The 20,736-nt window shown below is 40.9% G+C and overlaps 1 protein-coding gene across 3 annotated transcripts in view; it reads right to left on the bottom strand.

Annotated features, from left to right (window-relative positions):
* CFAP92 (cilia and flagella associated protein 92 (putative)) overlaps nt 1-20,736 on the bottom strand; it is a 92,784-nt gene that overhangs the window by 15,486 nt on the left and 56,562 nt on the right. The window contains exons 10-12 of one of the 3 annotated variants that reach the window (XM_057506033.1): nt 12,198-13,102; nt 9,083-9,117; nt 594-722 (exon numbers count right to left, since the gene is read on the bottom strand). In XM_057506033.1, the coding sequence (XP_057362016.1) occupies nt 9,114-9,117; nt 12,198-13,102 (909 nt within the window). In that variant the 3' untranslated portion in view covers nt 594-722; nt 9,083-9,113. Of the gene's footprint in view, nt 1-593; nt 723-9,082; nt 9,118-12,197; nt 13,103-20,736 lie in introns of those variants that run through there. The other 2 variants (XM_036911521.2, XM_057506034.1) reach the window with 2 other exon arrangements.

The following is a 20,736-nucleotide window of genomic DNA, read 5'->3' as shown; positions in this document are numbered from 1 at the left end:
CTCTCGTGGACTCCCAGTGTCCTCCGGCAGGCTGTGTGCGTGGAATAGTCCCCACCTGCCCCCTTTCCTTTATAAAAGAGCCTCCTCTGCTTTGTTCCCTGGACTTGCCTATGGTTTGGCTATTGCTTGCTTATTCCAAATTGCAATTCTTGTTCCCAAATAAACCCATTTTGCTGGTAAAGTAACTGACAGTTTTGTTTTCTGGTTAACAGTAGAGAAATCCAGCGTTGGCCTGGTATGGTTCTCATTTCCCCATTGCTCACCAGGAAAATGGGGTTTAAATGGCTGCTTACTCCCCAGGCTATTCTAGGATATTCCCCAAGAGCAGCAGATAGATTCGTGCGACATGTGCTTCGAGCCAGCTGCCCTTCTTTCACAGTACGGTTGTGAAACTCTCGGGAGAGCACGTGGGACAGCAGGAATGACATGGGCTCGGGGTTCCTCGCTGCCCCCGGAAGGGCCACTCCCTGCCCCCAGCAGCCACCGCGAGGCAGGCCAGCAGCTCCCACCCCCACTGGCCAGCGCACCTGCTCAGGGCCTGGAAGGCCTTCTGCGGTGCCGTGTTGCGGATGTAGAGTGCCACCTGCTTCACGAGCAGCGACAGTGGCTTGAAGAGGTGCACGTGGTACAGGATGGTCTCCAGGTCGGCATAGAGGCGGTGGCGGAACAGCAGCTGGGAGTTATAGAGCACCTTGTACGCCCCCTGTAGGGATTTGGTAATCCTGCAAGAGAGGGCCACAGGGCAGGACCTTAGCTCTGCAGGCTCACAGGATGCCTGTGGTTCTGCTGCCTGACAGAGCTTTTTGTTTATTTATTTATTTTGCTTGTTTAAAATCCCAAACAAAAGGAATGCATTAGCAATAAATGTCTTCTAACAGTCTTTTAAAATGTGGGCCCTTGAAAGGGAGGGTTGGAGGTGAAAAATGCTGAACCCAGATTCATCTTGCTCGTGTCCTGCCCTGTCCCGCTGCCCCCTTCCCCATCCCAGGCCCTGGCACTCACACTTGGCAGCTGGCAATAACAGCCTTGGCAGAGAACCTAAACACACCTTGCTCTGTCATGCCCTTCCCCTGTTTGGCTCATGCTGTTCCCACAGCCCGTGCCTGAGGAAGTCTGCAGGACCCTGCACATCCCCCTGGTGAGTGTGTTTCGTCAGGGGTGTGCCCTTCTTGTGAAGTACTGTTCACGCCTTTTACCCATTCTTCCACTGGGAAGTTTTAAACTGTTTTCTTATTGATTCACAGATGTTTTTATATGTTCAGAATATGACCTCCACACATTGCAAATAACTTTTTTTGTTTGTGACTTATCTTCTCACAACTTTTATGGTGATTTTGGATGGACAGAAGTTATTAATCTTAACATAGCCAAACCTATCATTCTTTTCCCTTATTCTCTGAACTTGTGTCTTGTTCAAGAAATCTCTCTGTATTCTGAGGTCATGTATATGTTCTCCTATATTATCATCTAAAAGCTTTATAATTTTGCTTTTCAAAAATAGGTTTTTCTGGTGAAATCTGAGTAAGACCCAGTAACTGTGGTCTAGTTAATTGTCCTGTGTCCATTAATAAGCCATTCTAGTTGGGTCAGATGTCACCATTGAGGGAAACTGGGTATTGTGTATATGGAACCTCTATATATTATTTTGGCAATATATTGTGAGCCTATAATATTCCAAATAGATTTTTAATCCATCTACAATTTATTTTTGTGAACTGTGCGAGCCAGAAAATTAGGAAACTCCGCAAATCAGGAATGGAGGGGACCTTCCCCAAACTGATAAAGAACACCTAGAAAGAAACCTACACCTACCGTCACACATTACAGGGAAAGCCTAAATTCTTTCCACCAAAGATCAGAAACAAGGCAAAGACCTCACCACTCTTTTGTGTAAAACAGTACTGCAAGTGCTAGCCAGCACATAAAGGAAATAAAGACATACAAATTGGAAAGGAATTAAAATATCCCTATTTGCAGATGGCATAATGGTCTATGTAGAAAATCCTAAAGAATCTGCCAAAAAAAACCCACCCCAAACTCCTCAAAGCAACAAGTGAGTTTAGCAAGGCTGCAGCATCAACATAGAAAAACCAACTATATTTCTGTATACACTCAATGAATACTTGGAAATGGAAAATAAAAATACATTTAAAAGTCACTCAAAAAATAAAATACTTAGTTATAAACCTAACAAAACATGTACAGGACTTGAATGCTTAAAACTACAAAATGCTGATGAAAGAAACCAAAATTCTTACCAAATGGAGAGACATTCCCTATTCATGGACTGGAAGATTCAACACAGCAAAGATGTCAGTTCTCCCCAAGATGATACATAGGTTTAGCACAATTCCTACCAACATTCTAGCATGACATTTTGTAGATAAGATAGCATATTGTAAAGTTCATATGAAAAGGCAAAGAAACTAGAATAGCTAAGACAATCTTGAAAAATAATAAACAAGGACTTACTCTACCTGACTTTGGTTATACAGCTATGTAGTCAAACTGTGTAGTACTGATGAAGGGACAGACACATAGCTCAAGGGAACAGAATGGAGAACCCAGAAATAGATCCATACAATTATGACCAGCTGACTTTTCAAAAACATAATGAAAGCAATTCCATTAGGCAAGATAATATATTCAACAAATGACACTAGCAATCGAATATCCAGAGGCAAACAAAACAAATTCAACCTAAACATTGTGCTTTTTTTTTTTTTTGAGGCATAATCCTTATATAACATTGCTACTTTCAGGTATACAACAAAATGATTTGAATCACAATTAGTTAACATCTATCACCACACATAGTTACAAAAATTTTTACTTGTGATGAGGAAGTTTGACTCTCTTAACAACTTTCAAATATATGATACAGTTTATAAAATATGGTCACCATGCTGCACATTACATCCCTAGGACTTATTTATAACTGGAAGTTTATACATTTTGACCCCCTTTACCCATTTCATCCACATCCCATAAACCTACACTTTAACAAAAATTAACTCAACATGGACCATAGATTTAAATGTAAACCATAAAACCACAAACCTTTTAGAAGAAAACATAAGAATAAATACTCAGAACCTAAGCCTTTGTGAAGAATTCTTAAAATGGCCCCAAAAGCACAAAAGATCCATAAAAAGAAAAAAATCAATAAACTGAAGTGCATCAAAACTTAAAACTTTTTTTTAAAAAAAGACCTGTTTAAGATAATGAAAAGAAAAGCTACAGACTGGAGAAAATATGTCTAACCACATCCTGACAAAGCACTTACATCTAGTACATATAAAGAAATCTCCAAACTCAAACACCAAATAAGCCAATTAGAAAATGGGCAAAGAATACAGAAAGACATTTCACCAAGGAGGATATACAGAAGACACATAGCAAACGGAAATATGTTCAACATCACTAGAAGTTAGGGAAATGCTAATTAAGACCACAAGGAGATACCATCACACAGCTATTAGAACACCTGAAATAAAAAAACAGTGACAATAGGAGGCGTAAAAAGATGGCAGTATGAGAAGTGAGGCAGAAACCTCCTCCCAAAACCACATATAACATGAAAATAAAGCAAATACAACTGATCCTGAAGGAGCAACTGGAAAGAGGACTGGATGAGACGGCCTACAACTGGGGAAGAGAGAAGATCTCGTGGAAAGGGTAAAGGAGCAAAGCTGCAATCCAGTGGGACCCAAGTGCTTCCCCCACCCCAGCTCACAGGCAGGAGGAAGAGAAAGGGAGCAGGAAGTAGAAGCTCAGGACTCCTAAACACCCAGCCCTGGAGATCTGCTCCAGGAGCATGAACCCACATTATGAGGTGCTCTGCAGATTAGTGGGGTTGGAAAGCAAAGACAGGTGGAATACTCGGAGAGACTGAGATTCCAGACACTTGTGGAGAACAGGTACCCACAACTGACCGCACCAGGACAAAAGAAAGGCAGGCACTTTGAAAGCTTTCCCAACAGTGAGTGGGATGTTAAAGGGGCAAGGATTACACAGAGCTGGCTGCTCAGGAGAAAGGACAGGTGGACCAAATCATCCTGGCGCACTCAGCCAGCAGGTTGGAAACTTTCAGGAGCTTCAGGTGCTCCATCCCCCTGACTGGCAACACAACGCTGAGGACCCCACTGCGATTAGCAGCCTGCCACACCTTTCTCCCAGCTGGCACCAGTTCACAAACCTGCTGCCCCCACTATCGTGCCAGGCCAGCTGGAGGGTGGTTCCACCTACAGCACCTACAAGGGCATGGCACAGAGGCTCCTCCCTGCACACTCGGCCCACTGGCTCTGGCAGTGGAGGCAGGCACGGCAGCAGGGGAACAGGAAAGAGCAACACCGGTGCTGCTCACCTGCAATCTCTGCCATCACACCAGGTGCTGGGCAGCTCCAGAGAGTAGAGTTTTCTGGGCACAAGGGGCGCCACCTACACAAAGTTACCATTCCATAGTAATCGTTAGAAATATGAAACAGCAAAACAATCTTGTATAAACCAAAATCCCTCAAACACCAGAAAGAGGGCTAAGTGAAACTGAAATCACCAAATTTATTGATAAAGATTTCAAAATAAAAATCAAAAACATGCTTATGGAGCTGTGGAAAAATATTCAAGATATCAGGGAGGACTTCAAGATAAAGATGAAACATTGAAAAATACAGTATCTGAACAGAAACATAAAATGGAGGGACTTAAAAGCAGATTAAATGAGATAGAGGAGATGGTAAATTAAATAGAAAAGAGGAATACAAAAAAGCTGAGGCACAGAGAGAAAAAAAGGTCCCTAGGAATGAAAGAATAAAGAGAACTGTGTGACCAATCCAAACAGAACAATATTCACATTATAGGGGTATCAGAAGAAAGAGGAGAGAGAAAAAGGGATAGAAAGTGTCTTTGAGGAAATAATTGATGAAAACTTCCACAATCTGGAGAAGGAAAGAGTCTCTCAGACCATGGAAGTGCACAGATCTCCCAACACATGGGACCCAAAGAAGAAAATACCAAGACATATAGTAATTAACACACCACTCACTACAAGATTTCAAGGACAAGGACAGAGTATTAAAAGCAGCCAGAGAGAGAAAAAAGATCACATACAAAGGAAAACCCATCAGGTTATCATCAGATTTCTCAGCAGAAACCTTACAGGCCAGAAGGGAGTGGCATGATGTATTTAATGTAATGAAGCAGAAGGGCCTCGAACCAAGAATACTCTACCCAACAAGATGATCATTTAAATTTGAAGGATTAAACAATTTCCAGATAAGCAAAAGTTGAGGGAATTTACCTCCCACAAACCGTCTCTACAGAGTATTTTAAAGGGACTGCTGTAGATAGAAGTACACTAAGGCTAAATGGCTGTCACCAGAAAAAATAAAACCCCAGTAAAGGAAGTAGACTGATAAATTACTAAACAATTGCAAAATTAAGTCAACTACCCACAAAGTCAGTCAAGGGATACACAAAGAGTATAGAATATAACAAAATATAAAGAGTGGAGAAGGAAGAAAAAGAAGGGAGGAAAAAAAGCCTTTAGATTGTGTTTGAAATAACATGCTAAGTGAGTTAAGTTAGACTGTTAGATAGGAAAGAAGCTGCCCTCAAACCTTTGGTAACCATGAATCTAAAGCCTGCAAAATAAGTACATATCTATTGATAATCACCCTCATTATAAATGGACTGAATGCACCAATCAAAAGACATAAGTTACTGAATGTATAAAAAAAACAAGACCTGTCTATATGCTGCCTACAAGAGACTCACTTCAAACCCAAAGACATACACAGACTAAAGGTGAAGGTATGGAAAAAGATATTCATGCAAATAATAGGGAGAAAAAAGCAGCAGTTGCAGTACTTGCATCAGACAAAACAGACTTCAAAGCAAAGAATGTAACAAGAGACAAAGATATTACATAATGATAAAGGGGTCAGTCCAACAAGAGGATATAGCCATTATAAATATCTATGCACCCAACATAGGACACCTAAATATGTGAAACAAATACTACAGAATTAAAGGGGGAAACAGAATGCAGTGCATTCATTTTAGAAGACTTTAACACACCATTCACTCCAACAGGCAGTTCAACCAGACAGAAAATATGTAAGGACATAGAGGCACTAAACACCATATTAGAACAGATGGACCTAACAGACATCTACAGAACACTCCACCCAAAAGCAGCAGGATACACATTCTTATCAAGTGCACATGGAACATTTTCAAGAATATATTATATACTAGGCTATAAAAAGAGCCTCAGTAAATTCAGAAGGATTGAAATTGTACCAACCAGCTTCTCAGACCCCAAAGCTATGAAACTAGAAATAAATACCCAAAGAAAACAAAAAGCCCACAAACACATGGAGGCCTAACAACATGCTCCTAAATAATCAATGGATCAATGACCAAATTAAAATGGAGATCCAGAAATATATTGAGACAAGTGAAACAACTCAACACCTCAAAAATCTGTGGGATGCAGCAAAGGCCATGCTAAGAGGGAAGTATATTGCAATACAGGCTGACCTCAAGAAAGAAGTACAATCCAAAATGAACAGTCTAAACTCACATTTAATTAAACTAGAAACAGAAGAACAAATGAGGCCCAAAGTCAGTAGAAGGAGGGACATAATAAAGATCAGAGCATAAATAAATAAAATTGAGAAGAATAAAACAACAGAAAGAATCAATGAAAACAGGAGCTGGTTCTTCAAGAAAATAAACAAAACAGATAAAACCCAAGCCAGACTTATCAAGAAAAAAAGAGAGTCTACACACATAAACAGAATCAGAAAAAGGCAAAATCACTAAGGACATCACAGAAATACAAATAATTCTTAAACAATACTATGAAAAGTTATATGCTAACAAACTGAATAACCTAGAAGCAACAGAAAACTTTCTAGAAAAATACAACCTTCCAAGACTGACCCAAAAAGAAACAGAAAATCTGAACAGACCAGTTATCAGCAATGAAATTGAATTGGTAATCAAAATATTACATAAGAACAAAATCCCTGAACCAGATGGCTTCACTGTTGAATTTTACCAAGCATTTAGTGAAGACCTAATACCCATCCTCAAAGCTTTCCGAAAAGTAGAAGAGGAGGAATACTTCCAAATTCATTTTATGAGGCCAGCATCACTCTAATGCCAAAACAGACAAAGACACCAGAAAAAAAAGAAAATTATAGACCAAATCCCTGATGAAGATAGATGAAAAATCTTCAACAAAATATTAGTAAACTGAATTCAAAATACATCAAAAAGATCATCCATCATGATCAAGTGGGATATATTCCAGGGATGCAAGGTTGGTACAATATTTGAAAAATCCATCAACATCATCCACCACATCAACAAAAAGAAGAATAAAAATTACATGATCATCTCCATACATGCTGAAAAAGCATTTGACAAAATTCAATATCCAATGATGATAAAAACTCTCAACAAAATGGGTATAGAGGGCTAGTACCTCAAATAATAAAGGCCATATAGTACAAGCCCACAGCCAACATTATACTTAACAGTGAAAAGCTGAAAGCTTTTCCTCTAAGATTGGGAAGAAGACAAGGATGCCCACTCTCCCTGCTTTTACTCAACACAGTATTGGAGGTCCTAGCCACAGCAATCAGACAACACAGAAATAAAAGCCATCCAGACTGGTAAAAAGATGTTAAACTGTCACTGTTGGCAGATGAGATGATATTGTACATAAAAAATTCTAAAGAATCCACCCAGAAACTACTAGAGCTAACAACTGAATTCAGAAAAGTGCATGATACAAAATCAAAAAACAGAAATCTGTTGCATTCCTATACACTAATGATGAACTAGCAGAAAGAGAAATCAGGAAAACAACTCCATTTACAATTGCATCAAAAAGAATAAAATACCTAGGAATAAACCTAACCAAGAAGGTGAAAGACCTATGCTCTGAAAACTACAAGACACAAATGAGAAAAATTAGAGGAGACACCAAAAAATGGAAATCTATCCCATGGTCGTGGATAGAAAGAATTAATATTGTCAAAATGGCCTTCCTGCCTAAAGTAATCTACAGGTTCAATTCAATCCCTACCAAAATACCAACAGCATTCTTCAACAAACTAGAACAAATAGTTCTAAAATTCATATGGAACCACAAAAGACCCCGAATAGCCAAAGCAATCCTGAGAAGGAAGAATAAAACAGGGGGGATCTCGCTCCCCAACTTCAAGCTCTACTGCAAAGCCACAGTAATCAAGACAAGTTGGTACTGGCACACGAACAGACCCATAGACCAACGGAACAGACTAGAGAGCCCAGATACAAACCCAAGCATATATGGTCAATTAATATATGATAAAGAAGCCATGGACATACAGTGGGGAAATGACAGCCTCTTCAACAACTGGTGTTGGCAAAACTGGACAGCTACATGCAAGAGAAGGAAACTGGATTATTGTCTAACTCCACACACAAAAGTAAACTCAAAATGGATCAAAACTAAAACTCAGGATCAGAGACCTGAATGTAAGTAATGAAACCATAAAACTCTTAGAAGAAAACATAGGGGCAAGGGAAACAAAAGCAAAAATGAACAAGTGGGACTATATCAAACTAAAAAGCTTCTGTATAGCAAAGGACACCATCAGTAGAACAAAAAGACATCTTACAGTATGGGAGAATATATTCATAAATGACATATCCAATAAGGGGTTGACATCCAAATTATATAAAGAGCTCATGCACTTCAACAAACAAAAAGCAAATAAGCCAATTTAAAAATGTGCAGGGGAGCTGAACAGACACTTCTCCAAAGAAGAAATTCATATGGCCAACAGGCACATGAAAAGATGCTCCACATCACTAATCATCAGAGAAATGCAAATTAAAACCACAATGAGATATCACCTCACACCAGTTAGGATGGCCAACATCCAAAAGACAAACAATAACAAATGTTGGCGACGTTGTGGAGAAAGGGGAACCCTCCTCCACTGCTGGTGGGAATGTAAATTAGTTCAACCATTGTGGAAAGCAGTATGGAGGCTCCTCAAAATGCTCAAAATAGACTTACCATTTGACCCATCAATTCCAGTCCTAGGAATTTACCTGAATAAAACAAAATAACTGAATCAAAAAGACATATGTACCCATATATGTATCACCACACTGTCTACAATAGCCTAACTGTCCATCAGTAGATGAATGGATAAAGATGATGTGGTACTTATACACAATGGACTATTATTCATCCATAAAAAGAAAAGAAATACTGCCATTTGCAACAACATGGATGGATTTAAAGGGCATTATGCTCAATGAAATAAGCCAGGTGGAGAAAGACAAATACCATATGATTTCACTTACTTGTGGAATATAAAAACAAAGCAAAACAGAAGGAACAAAACAGCATTAGACTCATAGATGCTGAGAAGTGACTAGTGGTTACCAAGGGGGAGGGGAGGAGGTGGGGATAGAGGGGAAGGGAACTGTTGAGCCACTGTGATATACATTTGATAAAAAAAATTGGGATTGCATTGAATCTATAAGTCCAATTGGGGATAATGGACACCTTTACCACATCAATATCAATGCCTTTATAACACAATACTGAATATTCCAACACATGAGCACTGTATCTCTCTTCACTTATTTAGGTTTTCTTTAATGTTTCTGAAAGTTCTATAATATTCATGATGGAGGTCTTTCACTCCTTTTTGTCATATTTATTCCTATGAATGTCATATTTTTATGATACTTTAAATGTATTCCCTTTTTAAAAACTTTCATATGTAGATGGTATTCAGAAACCAATAGATTTTTATACTACTTTTTATATCCAGAAACCTCATTAAACTACCTTATCTGAAAATATTTTTGGTATTTTTAAAACTTCTCATACATTTTAAATTTTATTAAAATAATTTAAAACAAACTTCAATGTTTGCAACATCTGCTGTTATGTATCATTAATATTCAGCCTTACTTCTTTTCTAATATTATTAAGGCTTTGAAGTCACCTCTAAATAATGCTTTAACATCACCCTACAAATTTAGATATTACACTACTGTCATTATTGTTCAGTTCAATAATGTCTAATTTCCACTGAAGTTTCTCTTTTGACCCATAGGTTATTTGGAAATATTTGTCAATTTCCAAGCATATGAACTTTCCTTCTAGTTAATGATTTGGTTCTTATTTCTACCTCAATTGAACTGGAGTCAGTGAATATAATATACTTTATATTATTTCTGCCATTGGAAAAACTTTTTGTTGAAATATAATTCACGTACCATATGCCCCAAGTTAGACAAACTGCAAAGTTTTTGAAAAGACAGACTTCTAAATTTCCCTGACTTCTGACACCAACTGCAAGTTCAGGGGCTTCCTGCAACCATCCTCAGGTTCAGCAGTTTGTCAGAACTCAGAGAACTCAATGAAAGCTGTTTTGCTCATACTTATGGCTTATTACAGAGAAGGGATACAGATTAAAATAAGACAAAGGAAGAGATGCATATGCCAGAGGCCAGAATGGTTCCAAACATAATGCTTTCATCAGTCTTTCCTTGTGACGTCAGGATGTGCTGCCTTAATGCCACTCTAAGTGATAATATGCACAGAATAGTTCCCACAGCCTTGGTGTCCAGAGTTTTTATTAGGGCTCCCCTACAGAGGCATGACTGCTTGATTGTCCACATGGCAATCTCAGTCTCCAGACTAACTGACACTGCATGACCCAAAACCTGCACCCTACATCACACTGCTGATCTTTCCAGCATGACCAACCTCACTGATGACTATCAATTGATGACTATTGATGACAAGGTGCTCCCACCCTAAGATCTGGTGTGGTGAGCCCCCTAAACAAAGACAACTGCTATCAGGTATGACATAGATCACCACCCAGAAGCCATGGGCAAAGGCCAGACCTCTCTTGGGCAAGGCTAAATTCTTTAGTACACACCATTTTTAAAGTGTACAATTCAGTGGTTGTTAGCATATTCACAATGTTGTACAACCATAAACACTGCCTAATTCCAGAAGATTTTCATCACCCCCCAACAAAACTACCCATTAGCAGTCGCTCCCCACTTCTCTCTCACCCCTCCCCTGAGACCTTGGCAATTAGTAACCTATCTCTCTGGATTTGACTCTCTTGGACATTTCATAGAAATGAACTCATACAACATGTGGCCTTTTGTCTGCCCTCTTTTACTCAGCATGATGTTTTCAATGTTCATCCATGTTGAAATATGTGTATCGGTGGTTCATTCCCTTTTTCATGGCCGAGTATTATTCCATTGTGGATAGATCACATTTTGTTCATCAGCTGACGAACATTTGGGTTGTTTCCACTATTATAAAAAATGCTATGAATGTTCAGGTACAAGTTTTTGTGTAGACCTCTGCTTTCTGTTCCCTTGGGCAGACCTACAGCCAGCTTCTCCCTGGTGCCTCCTGGCCTGTCTGCACCAGACAGGCCCCCGCATGGCGTCACTCACCCCCTGGGTGGACAGACTCAGCTTCAGGCCTCCCTGCTGCCATCAGCGCCTGGGTCCTGAGGCACCTGAGCTCTGAGGACAGTTGGGGGGCCTCCAGATGAAAGGAGGGAGGCCCTATTTACCTAAACTAGGCTACTGGAAAATCGTAAAAGGAAAGAGAGTACCACCAAAACTAAAAAATGCTAGGATGATGAGGGATGACTTGCTCTAGCCCACAACTGGACACTTCAGTGGCCTGGACAGTACCCTCACTGGGCGGCCACTGCGTCCTGAAGGCCATCAGGGGATATGAACTTCCTGCAGCCCAGGTAGCTACTCTGGCCTCAGAATAACAGGTACGTCCTCTTTGGGCTGAGTTGAAATCTGTGTCCTGTGGTGTCCATCTCAGAGCCATACAGAACATTCTAATCCCCGTTGGCCGAGCAGGCCCCTCAGAGGTCTGAAGTCCCAGTTTCCTGAAACACCCTCTCTTCTGTAGACTCCTAAAGTCTCCCCTCCAACCGAAGGCAAGCAGTTCTTCCTGCTCTCAGGTCTGACCACTGAGCCCTGCAAAGCCCCTTATAATGAACCCCAACAGGCGTCAGTCAACAGATCCCTCTCTCAGAGGAGCACTGAACCTGAGCTCTCCACTCACTCAGCATCCGGCCATCACCGCCGTCCTGGGAAATGCAGATCAATCCACCTACCGGCTTTGGTGGCTGTCCCACAGCCGCTTCAGACCTCGGTCGGCCAAGCCTTCCAGAATGAGGACGTGGATCTTCCCGTCCAGCAGGTGGAAGCCCGTGAGCACATCCAGGTCCTGCCGCTCCCGGACCTTCACCCGCATCTTGAAGGCTGACAGGACCTGCTGGCTGTCCTTGACAGGACAGGAGCCCAGATCGAGGGCCCTGGCATTGATCGTGGTGATGTCCTGCAGCAGGCTGTACAGGAGGGAGGCCATCCTGCAGTCAAACACGAAAATAATGCGGCCAAACTGGGCGCCTGTGGGGTCCGGATCGGGGATTTCGGTCCCGGCCTGCAGCGGCACCGCGATGTCCACCCGCAGCTTGAGCAGGGAGTCGGCCTCTAGGTAGTCGCCCTTGGGCATCGGGTGATGCTGGAGGCCGTCCGTGGGGACGCGAAACCCCATGACCTTCCTGGCCCGGCCATCCTGGCCGCGGTGAGTGGGCGGGGCCTCGCAGCTGTGGACGGGGACAGCTAGGTTCAAGTACTTGCAGCCAAGGAGGAGGTCGGCAAAACTGACCTGGGCAACCCCATAAGGGTCCCACAGCTTGTTTTGAGATGCAAAGGGGTTGTTCTCTGTCTCTTTGGGAGAGATGAGGGCAAGGAGGTTGAGGTGTGAATCCAGGGGGTCCTCCCCAAACAGGGTGGGCTCCTGGGAATACTGCTCTGACTTGCGGTCCCGGTCGTGAACTTCCACCACCATGGGCGGGCCCCCCAGGTACTCCCTCAGGTCGCCGGGCTGCATGGCCCCAAGGAAGACGACGTTGATGTCCTGGAATGAGATGTGGGCTGCATGCGGCTGCCCCTCAGTCTCATGAACCGGAGTCTTATGGAACTGGTACCTGCAGTACACGGGGGTGCACAGCCGCTACGAGAGAGCAAGGCGACAGCAGGTCACGGGGCTGCAGCGGCAGTCACTCTGCCTCCCCCTGAAGGAAGGCTCCCAGCACAGACGCTCAAATCCCAGGGCAACACGCACCCTAGCAACCCCCGCGGCCAGCGTGTCCTCATCTACACCTTGCCCCTGAGCAAGCCCGCACTTCTCAGTCCCTCCCAGGAGGGAGCGCTGTTCCGGAGCGCATCGAGCTGCGGCGGGCACAAGACAAGGGCTCAGAAAGTTATTGGTCACTATTTCTTCCCCAGACTGTGAGTGTCATGAAGACAGGCCATGTGCCTTTATCATATCTGCATTTCTAGTCCCAAGCCCAAGCGTAGGCATAGGAAAGGTGGAGAGAGGTGGTTTTTAGAAAATGTAATCCATCTTTTCCAGACATACATCTGGAGGGTTGCCGCAGGCTCACTTTGAGCACATTAATAAGCATCCAAGAGGAAAGCTGAACGAGGGGAAGACCCCGAGGTCTGGAGCTCAAGGGCACGTGGAGATTGAGACAAAAAGGAGGGCGGGGCTGTGGGAGGCAGAAAACGGTGAACTCCCGTGTTTTAGCCTTGATGCTATTTTATAATCAGAAGTTAACCTTATGCAAGTTTGGGGTCTGAATTCCTACTACAAGTATACTATTCAATTTAGTTTGTTTGAAAAGCAATTCTGGGTTGGTAGTGCTCCCAGGGACCTGGCAGAAGTAATTAAGAACACTTTTTGGAGAAATCCACTTTCAACCGAGGCCTCAAAGAATTCCCACAGAGAAGGTTCCATTGAACATGAGATCACAGTAAAGAAAAAAAAGAAAAAAAGAAAATCATAAAACACCAAAGGGGAAAAAGGTACTAGCAAAGTCAAATATACAAAGGCATAAGATATTAGAGTGATCAGATACATAAAGCAAATATATTTGTTAGTCTATTTGTAGAAGTGATGTCATCAAAGTTGAATCTACTGTATTTCTATTTACTAGCAATGAGGAATATTAAAATGAAAAAATTTAAATTTATGTTCAGTAATATAAAAACATAAAATGCTTAGAAAGAAATGAAGCAAAAGCTGTGTAAGACCTATACACTGAAAACTACACAGCATTGCAGAGAGAAAGAACATCTAAATGGAGAAAGATACCATTTCCAGGGTCAGGAAAATGCAATTAATTCTCAATGAACCATGGACCTAAACAAAAGAGCTAAAGTTATACACTTTCTAAAAGTATCTTCATGAACTTGGGGTGGAAAAAGATGTCTTTGACAGGACACAAAAAGCCCTCGTAATAATAGCAAAAGGTGATAAAAAATGCACTTCATCAAAGACACTGTTAAGAAAATTAAAGTCAAGCCCCAGACTGGCAGAAAATATGTACAATGTATGTATGTGTATATATGTGTGTGTGTGTATATGTATATCATATATATATATATATATAATCTGACAAAGGACTTGTATCCAGAATATAAAAAGAACATATATATCTGACAAAAGACTTGTATCCAGAATATAAAAAGAACATCTATAAAGCAATAATACAAAAGAAAAAAGTTTAAAATAGTAAAAGAGGTACTTTCAAATCTGATTAAATAGCATAAGCACACTCTCCAGTAAATGCAGCTAAAAACTACAGACAGAATGCAAGGAGAAGCTATCAGAGGACTCTGAAAAGTAAAAAGTAGCAGATGGATTGGGGAAGGAGTCCAAACTCAATGAGTTTCCTGGGCTTTATTTTCCTCCTATTATATCCCCAACTGGACTCAAAGAAGCCTGAATTCCAGAATTGTGCACCTGGTGTGGACAGCTTCTCTCAGTTCTCTCTCTCTCTCTGTTCCAAGGATGGGAAGGGGGGACACCTCCAAGACAGAGAGAGTGTTATTTTTCTTTCCTGGCCCTGCCTACAGGTGAGGTCAAGTTCCAAAGCTGCAGTCTGGTGGGAGAGGCAGCAGCTGGGCAGGAACCTAAAACTTTGAGCAAGCGGAATACTCTTTGATCAGAGGAACTGTGCTACAAAGGGTACAGAGTCATCATTATTGTCTTTCCTCTATACACCCTCCCATTACTTGCCCTCAGAGACAGATCAGGTCTCAGGAAGGGCATGCTGGAGTGGGAATGCTGAAGTTATGCCTATAGAGCCAGAGTACCAGGAAGGGGACTCAGGAGCTGGAGAGGGTGGAGGGGCGTAAAATTAAGAAAGGGACCCCAAAACATTATGTATAAACTCTCGGGCTCATCCCTGAATTGTGCATGTATGGATCTGACTTTAAGCAGCAGACTAGAGGTAATGAAAACCAAACTACAGAGCAGACCACTGCACAGGTCCCAGACTGCCCCCCGTGTAGTGCACATGCACGACCGATTTTAACATCAGTATTAAATCTTTGAAAACGAAATCTACATTAAAACAACAGCTCACCAAAGGTAACCTGGAACTTGAAGCATGACTCTGAGTGTGCTGCCTAATAAAAAAAGCCACATTCGCCATAGGATTTAAACAAGACCTAGTGTGTTGTAACATAATATTCAAAATATCTAAGGTACAATCCAAATTACTTGACATACAAGGAAGTAGGAATGTGACCAATGATCAAGGGGAGAGGCAACCAAGAGATGCCAACTTGAGGTGACTCAAATATTGAATTATCAGACAAGACATTAAAACTACTGCAACAACCTATAACCATGCTCCAAGAAGTAACAGCAAACACTCTTGAAACAGCTGGAAGATGGCCAATCTCAGCAAATAGAAACAATAATGGAGAACCTAATGGAAATTTTAGAATTGAAAAAATATAACTGAAAAAAATAAAGCATTGGGTGGTGCAAAGAACAAAACACAGATGGCAAAGCAAAGAGTAAGTGAAACAGGTCAACATAAAGTACACTGAGCACACAGAGGAAAGAGGTTGAAAATTAAAAAGTAAATAAGCCCCAGAAACCTGTGGGACAATATCAAAAGGTCTAACATTTGTATCATCAGAGTCCCAGGAGGTGAGGAGAAAAGATGTTTATAAAAAAAAATATTTGAAGGAATAATGGCTGAAAGTCTCCTAAATTTGGCAAAAGGCAAAAAAAAATTTACAGATTCAAGAAAGTCAGTCCCAAACAGGGTAAATAGAAAATAAACACATGCCCAGCAACATCCTCACTGAACTGGTGAAAAGCAAAAACAAATAACATAAATCCGGAAAGCAGCCAGAGAAAAATGATGTGTTACTCCTGGAAAAATTTGAATCTGTGGCTTTCTCATCAGAAACTATGAAGGCATAAATAAACTAGAACAAAATGTTTTTAACAGTATGAAATGAGAAGGACTTTTCACCCAGAATACTAAACCAGTGACAATACAATTCAGGGGTCTCAAAGACTTTCTCATATGAAAGAAAACTAGGAGGGAATTCATTGCTATCATACATGCTATAAAGTTACCACTATATGATTCCATTTATATGACATCCTGGAAAAGCAAAACAACTACAGGGGTGGAGAACGGAGCAGTGGTTTCCAGGGGTTCCTGTGAGGATGGAGTTAATGAGGAAGGACCAGCATGAGCAAGGGATTAGAGACTGTGAAGGGGAGGCTTCTAGAGGGTTACGAGTAGTGTTACATTTCAGTAATAGTTTTTAAAATGTAACCCCCACCCCCACCCCCCAAAAAAAACCTCAATAGGAGGGTTAAACAGGACGAGGAAAATCAAAGAGAATTAGTGAACTAGAATACAGGGCTGAGGGGATTACACATGTTAACACAAGAAGACAAAGGAAATATACAACAGAGGTTAAGAGAAAATGGAGGAGAATGGGATAAGATAAAACATATCTAACTGGAGGCCCAAAGACAATTAGGAATAGAATTGCAGAGAGGTAAAAAATAGGAAAGATAAGAGCAGGGAATTTTTAAGAACATGAAGACATGAATCCATTGGCTGAGGAAGCATGAGTCACAGAACAATTAATAGAAGAAAACCATATCTGCATATCATGGTGAAATTGCAAAACACCAAAGATAAGAAAGTGATCTTACATCAGCTTGAGAGAAAAACTGCTGACATTCAGTTAGATTGAGAGAAACAAGAAGCTGAAGATAACTGGGATGTTAACTTCTAAATGCTAAGCAAAAATAACTTTTTAACCTATATTTCAAGAACAAGAGGGAAATAGACATTTTCAGACAAACTGAAATTGATAGTGCTTACCACCAATGGACATTCATTTACCAAATTTATGAAGGATGTCAATACAGTTCAGGAAGAAGGAATTTTTTCCTAGAAGGAAGATCTGGGGAAACAAAGAATTATGGTGTGCTAGCCAATCAGTACAAGACCACAAAGGGTAAGTCTGAGGTCCAGCAAAGTCAGGTTTAACTGACCCTCAGCAACTGAGGAGTACAGCACAGCAGAGGGACTGAGGGACATCTTAACGAAGAGGTAGTTATTAGAGGAGTTTGGAGAAAGATTAGGTGAAACTGGAGCAATGTTTTGAAAGATCCAAAGCAATTCAGGGATGTAGGTAAAGTGTTCAACATTAGATGCTATTTGAGCACACAGAAGATATGCTCGCTGAAAAATATATTCACAGTCCTGTGTCCTTGGAAACTACAAAGTTAACATAGATGTGGGATATTATGTTCAGAAACCGCCCATCTGAAGTTCTGCACCTCCACTGGAAATCAAGGCTCCTTCTCGGACATTCTTGAGGCAAGAGTAGAATGTCTCATTGTTACTGATATAATTTCAGAGGAAAATTTCTGTTTGTCTATGACTTTAGAGAACAAATCATCTCAATGTGTAAGAGAAGAGTTACTCCAAGAAAGGATTTGTGTCACATGGAGCTGCAGCATTTCCTTGGGCAATGCTTCCTCCTGGCTGTGCGGCTGGCTTTATCTGTCTGCTACCCTAGCCTGATGAATGGCAGGGCTGCCTTCCCAACGAAGCTCATGTTTACTTTCTCCAAGGTGAGAGAGGATGCTAAGTCTATGATTAACTCTTTAAATATATATACATACCAGGTGCATGGATGGATGTGGCCCCCTGCAGGTACCTGGAAGGGCTCTTGAAGGATCCCTGGGTAGGTCCCTGCGTGGGCAGGACTGGTGACTGAGAGGGGCTGGAACTGAGTTCCAGTGCTGCTTCGGGGTCCACAGCGGGGCCTGAGGTCTGCAGACGTGGCTCCAGAGGCATGGGCAGATATGTCTCCTGCCAGGGCCTTGGGTAGGTAGGACTGCTCATGGGCTGCTGCTGAGAGGGGGTAGAGCCAAGCCACAGGCTACGAGGCCACGACCAAGTCCACAGCAGGGGTGGAGCTGTTTCCAGGTCTGCAGACCATAGGTAGCTTTTCAGTCACTTTTCTGTTATTGATTCCCAGTTTAGCTCCATTGTACTCTAAAAGCATACTTTATATAACTCCTATTCTTTTTGTTCATGATTTTTTATTAAGGTATCATTGATACATACTCTTATGAAGGTTTCACGTGAAAAACAATGTGGTTACTACATTTACCCTTATTATCGAGTCCCCCCCACACCCCATTGCAGTCACTGTCCATCAGTGTAGTAAGATGCTACAGAGTCACTACTTGTCTTCTCTGAGCTACACTGTCTCCCCCGTGACCCTCCACACCATGTGCACCAATCATGACACCCCACAATCCCCTTCTCCCTCCCTCCGCACCAGCCCTTCCCTACCCCTCCCCTTTGGTAACCACTAGTACCTTCTTGGAATGACTCCTATTCTTTTAAATTTGCTAAGATGTGTTTTACGACCCAGAATGGGATCTTGGTGAGGGTTGCATGTGAACTTGAGAAGAACGTGTATTCTGCTGTTGTTGGATGGACTAGTGTATAGATGTCAATCAGATCCAGCTGGTTCACGGTGCTACTGAGTTCAAATATGCCCTGATTTTCTACCTGCTGGATATGTCCATTTCTATTAGAGGGGGTTTGAAGTCTCCAAATATAATTTATTCATTTATTTCAACTTACAGTTCTATCAGTTTTTGCCTCATGTATTTGAGACTCTGTTGTTAGGCACATACACACTAAGGATCGTTATGTCCTTTGGAGAACAGACTCCCTTATCATTATGTCATTATGTGATGCTCCCTTTCGTCTCTGGTAATTTGTCTTGCTCTGAAGTCTGCTTTGTCTGTAATTAATACAGCTTCTGCAGTTTTCTTTCCATGTTAGAATGGCATATCACTCTCTATCCCCTCACTTCTAATTTGTGTCTTTATATTTACAGTGGGTTTCTTGTAGACAACATATAGTTGAGTCTTTTTTTAATGCATTCTAACAGTATCTTTTAATTGGTATAATCAGACCATGGCTATTTAAGGTAACTATTGATATAGTTGGATTAACATCTGCTATATGTGTTACTGTTTTATATTCATTGCCCTTGTTCCAGGCCCCTGGTTTCATCTTCCACACTTTTTCTGCCTTTTGTGGTTTTAACTGAGCCTTTTATGAGATTCCATTCTTTTCTCTCCTCTTAGCATGTTCCTTTTTAGCATAGTATTTTTTAGCATTCCTTTTTGCATACTTCCTTTTTCACTTTTTAAAGTCATTGTTCTGAAATTTACAATTAAGCCCATTTTCAAATAACATACTGCCCCACAGGTGGTGCAATATGTTATAGAAACATTTCTAATTCATCCTTCTTGCTCCTTGTACCATTATTATCATTCATTTCAAACACACAATCAGCATATATTGTTGCTAGCACTTTGAACAAATTGTTACTAGATTAAGAAGAATAAAAGTTTATATTTTACCTTCACTTATTCCTTCTCTAATGCTTTTCCTTTATGTAGAGCTCAGTTCCTGACATATATATATATATATATATATATATATATATATATATACATATGTATGTCAGAAAAAATATATATGATTTTTTTCTTTTCTTTGAAGAAACTTCAACATTTTAACACTCCACTCTCTTCTTGTTTGCATGGTTCCTGAGAAATAATGTGGAATTCTTATCCTTGCTTCTTTATAAATAAGGTGGGGGTTTTTCCCTCTGTATTATTTAAAGAATTTTTCTTGATCTTTGATTTTCTACAGTTTGAGTATGATATTCCTAGGTGACAGTTTGGATGGGGCACTTACCCTGCCTAGTCTTCTTTTTCAGGAATCACATTAAATGTAAATAAACTAAACTCTCTTTCAAAAGGCAGAGATTGTCAAACTGGATTTTTTAAAAAACAGGATCTATTCAGAGATTATTCAGAGAGATTCACTTTAGCATGTAAAGACGTTTCAGGTAAAATCAATGTTAGAAAAATGTCCTACATAAACGGTAACCAAAAGTGATCTGCGTTGGCTATGTTATTGCCAGATAAGATACTTCAAATCAAAAAACTATACAAGAGATAAAGAAGGACTGTATATTGATAAAAGCTTGGACACAGCAAGAAGGTATAACAATCATAAACATATGCACACCTAACAACTGAGTCCCAAAATATATGAAGCAAAAACTAATGGAGCTGAAAGGAAAAACAGATCGACAATAACACTTGGAGATTTTAACACCCCATTTCAATAATGGATAGAACAAACAGATGGGATGTCAGTGAGGAAACAGAGGACTTGAACAAGACTATAAACCAATCAGACCTGACAGACA

The sequence above is a fragment of the Manis pentadactyla genome, chromosome 1, assembly GCF_030020395.1.
Source record: "Manis pentadactyla isolate mManPen7 chromosome 1, mManPen7.hap1, whole genome shotgun sequence".
Taxonomy (NCBI): domain Eukaryota; kingdom Metazoa; phylum Chordata; class Mammalia; order Pholidota; family Manidae; genus Manis; species Manis pentadactyla.
This window is presented reverse-complemented; position numbering and strand designations above follow the sequence as displayed.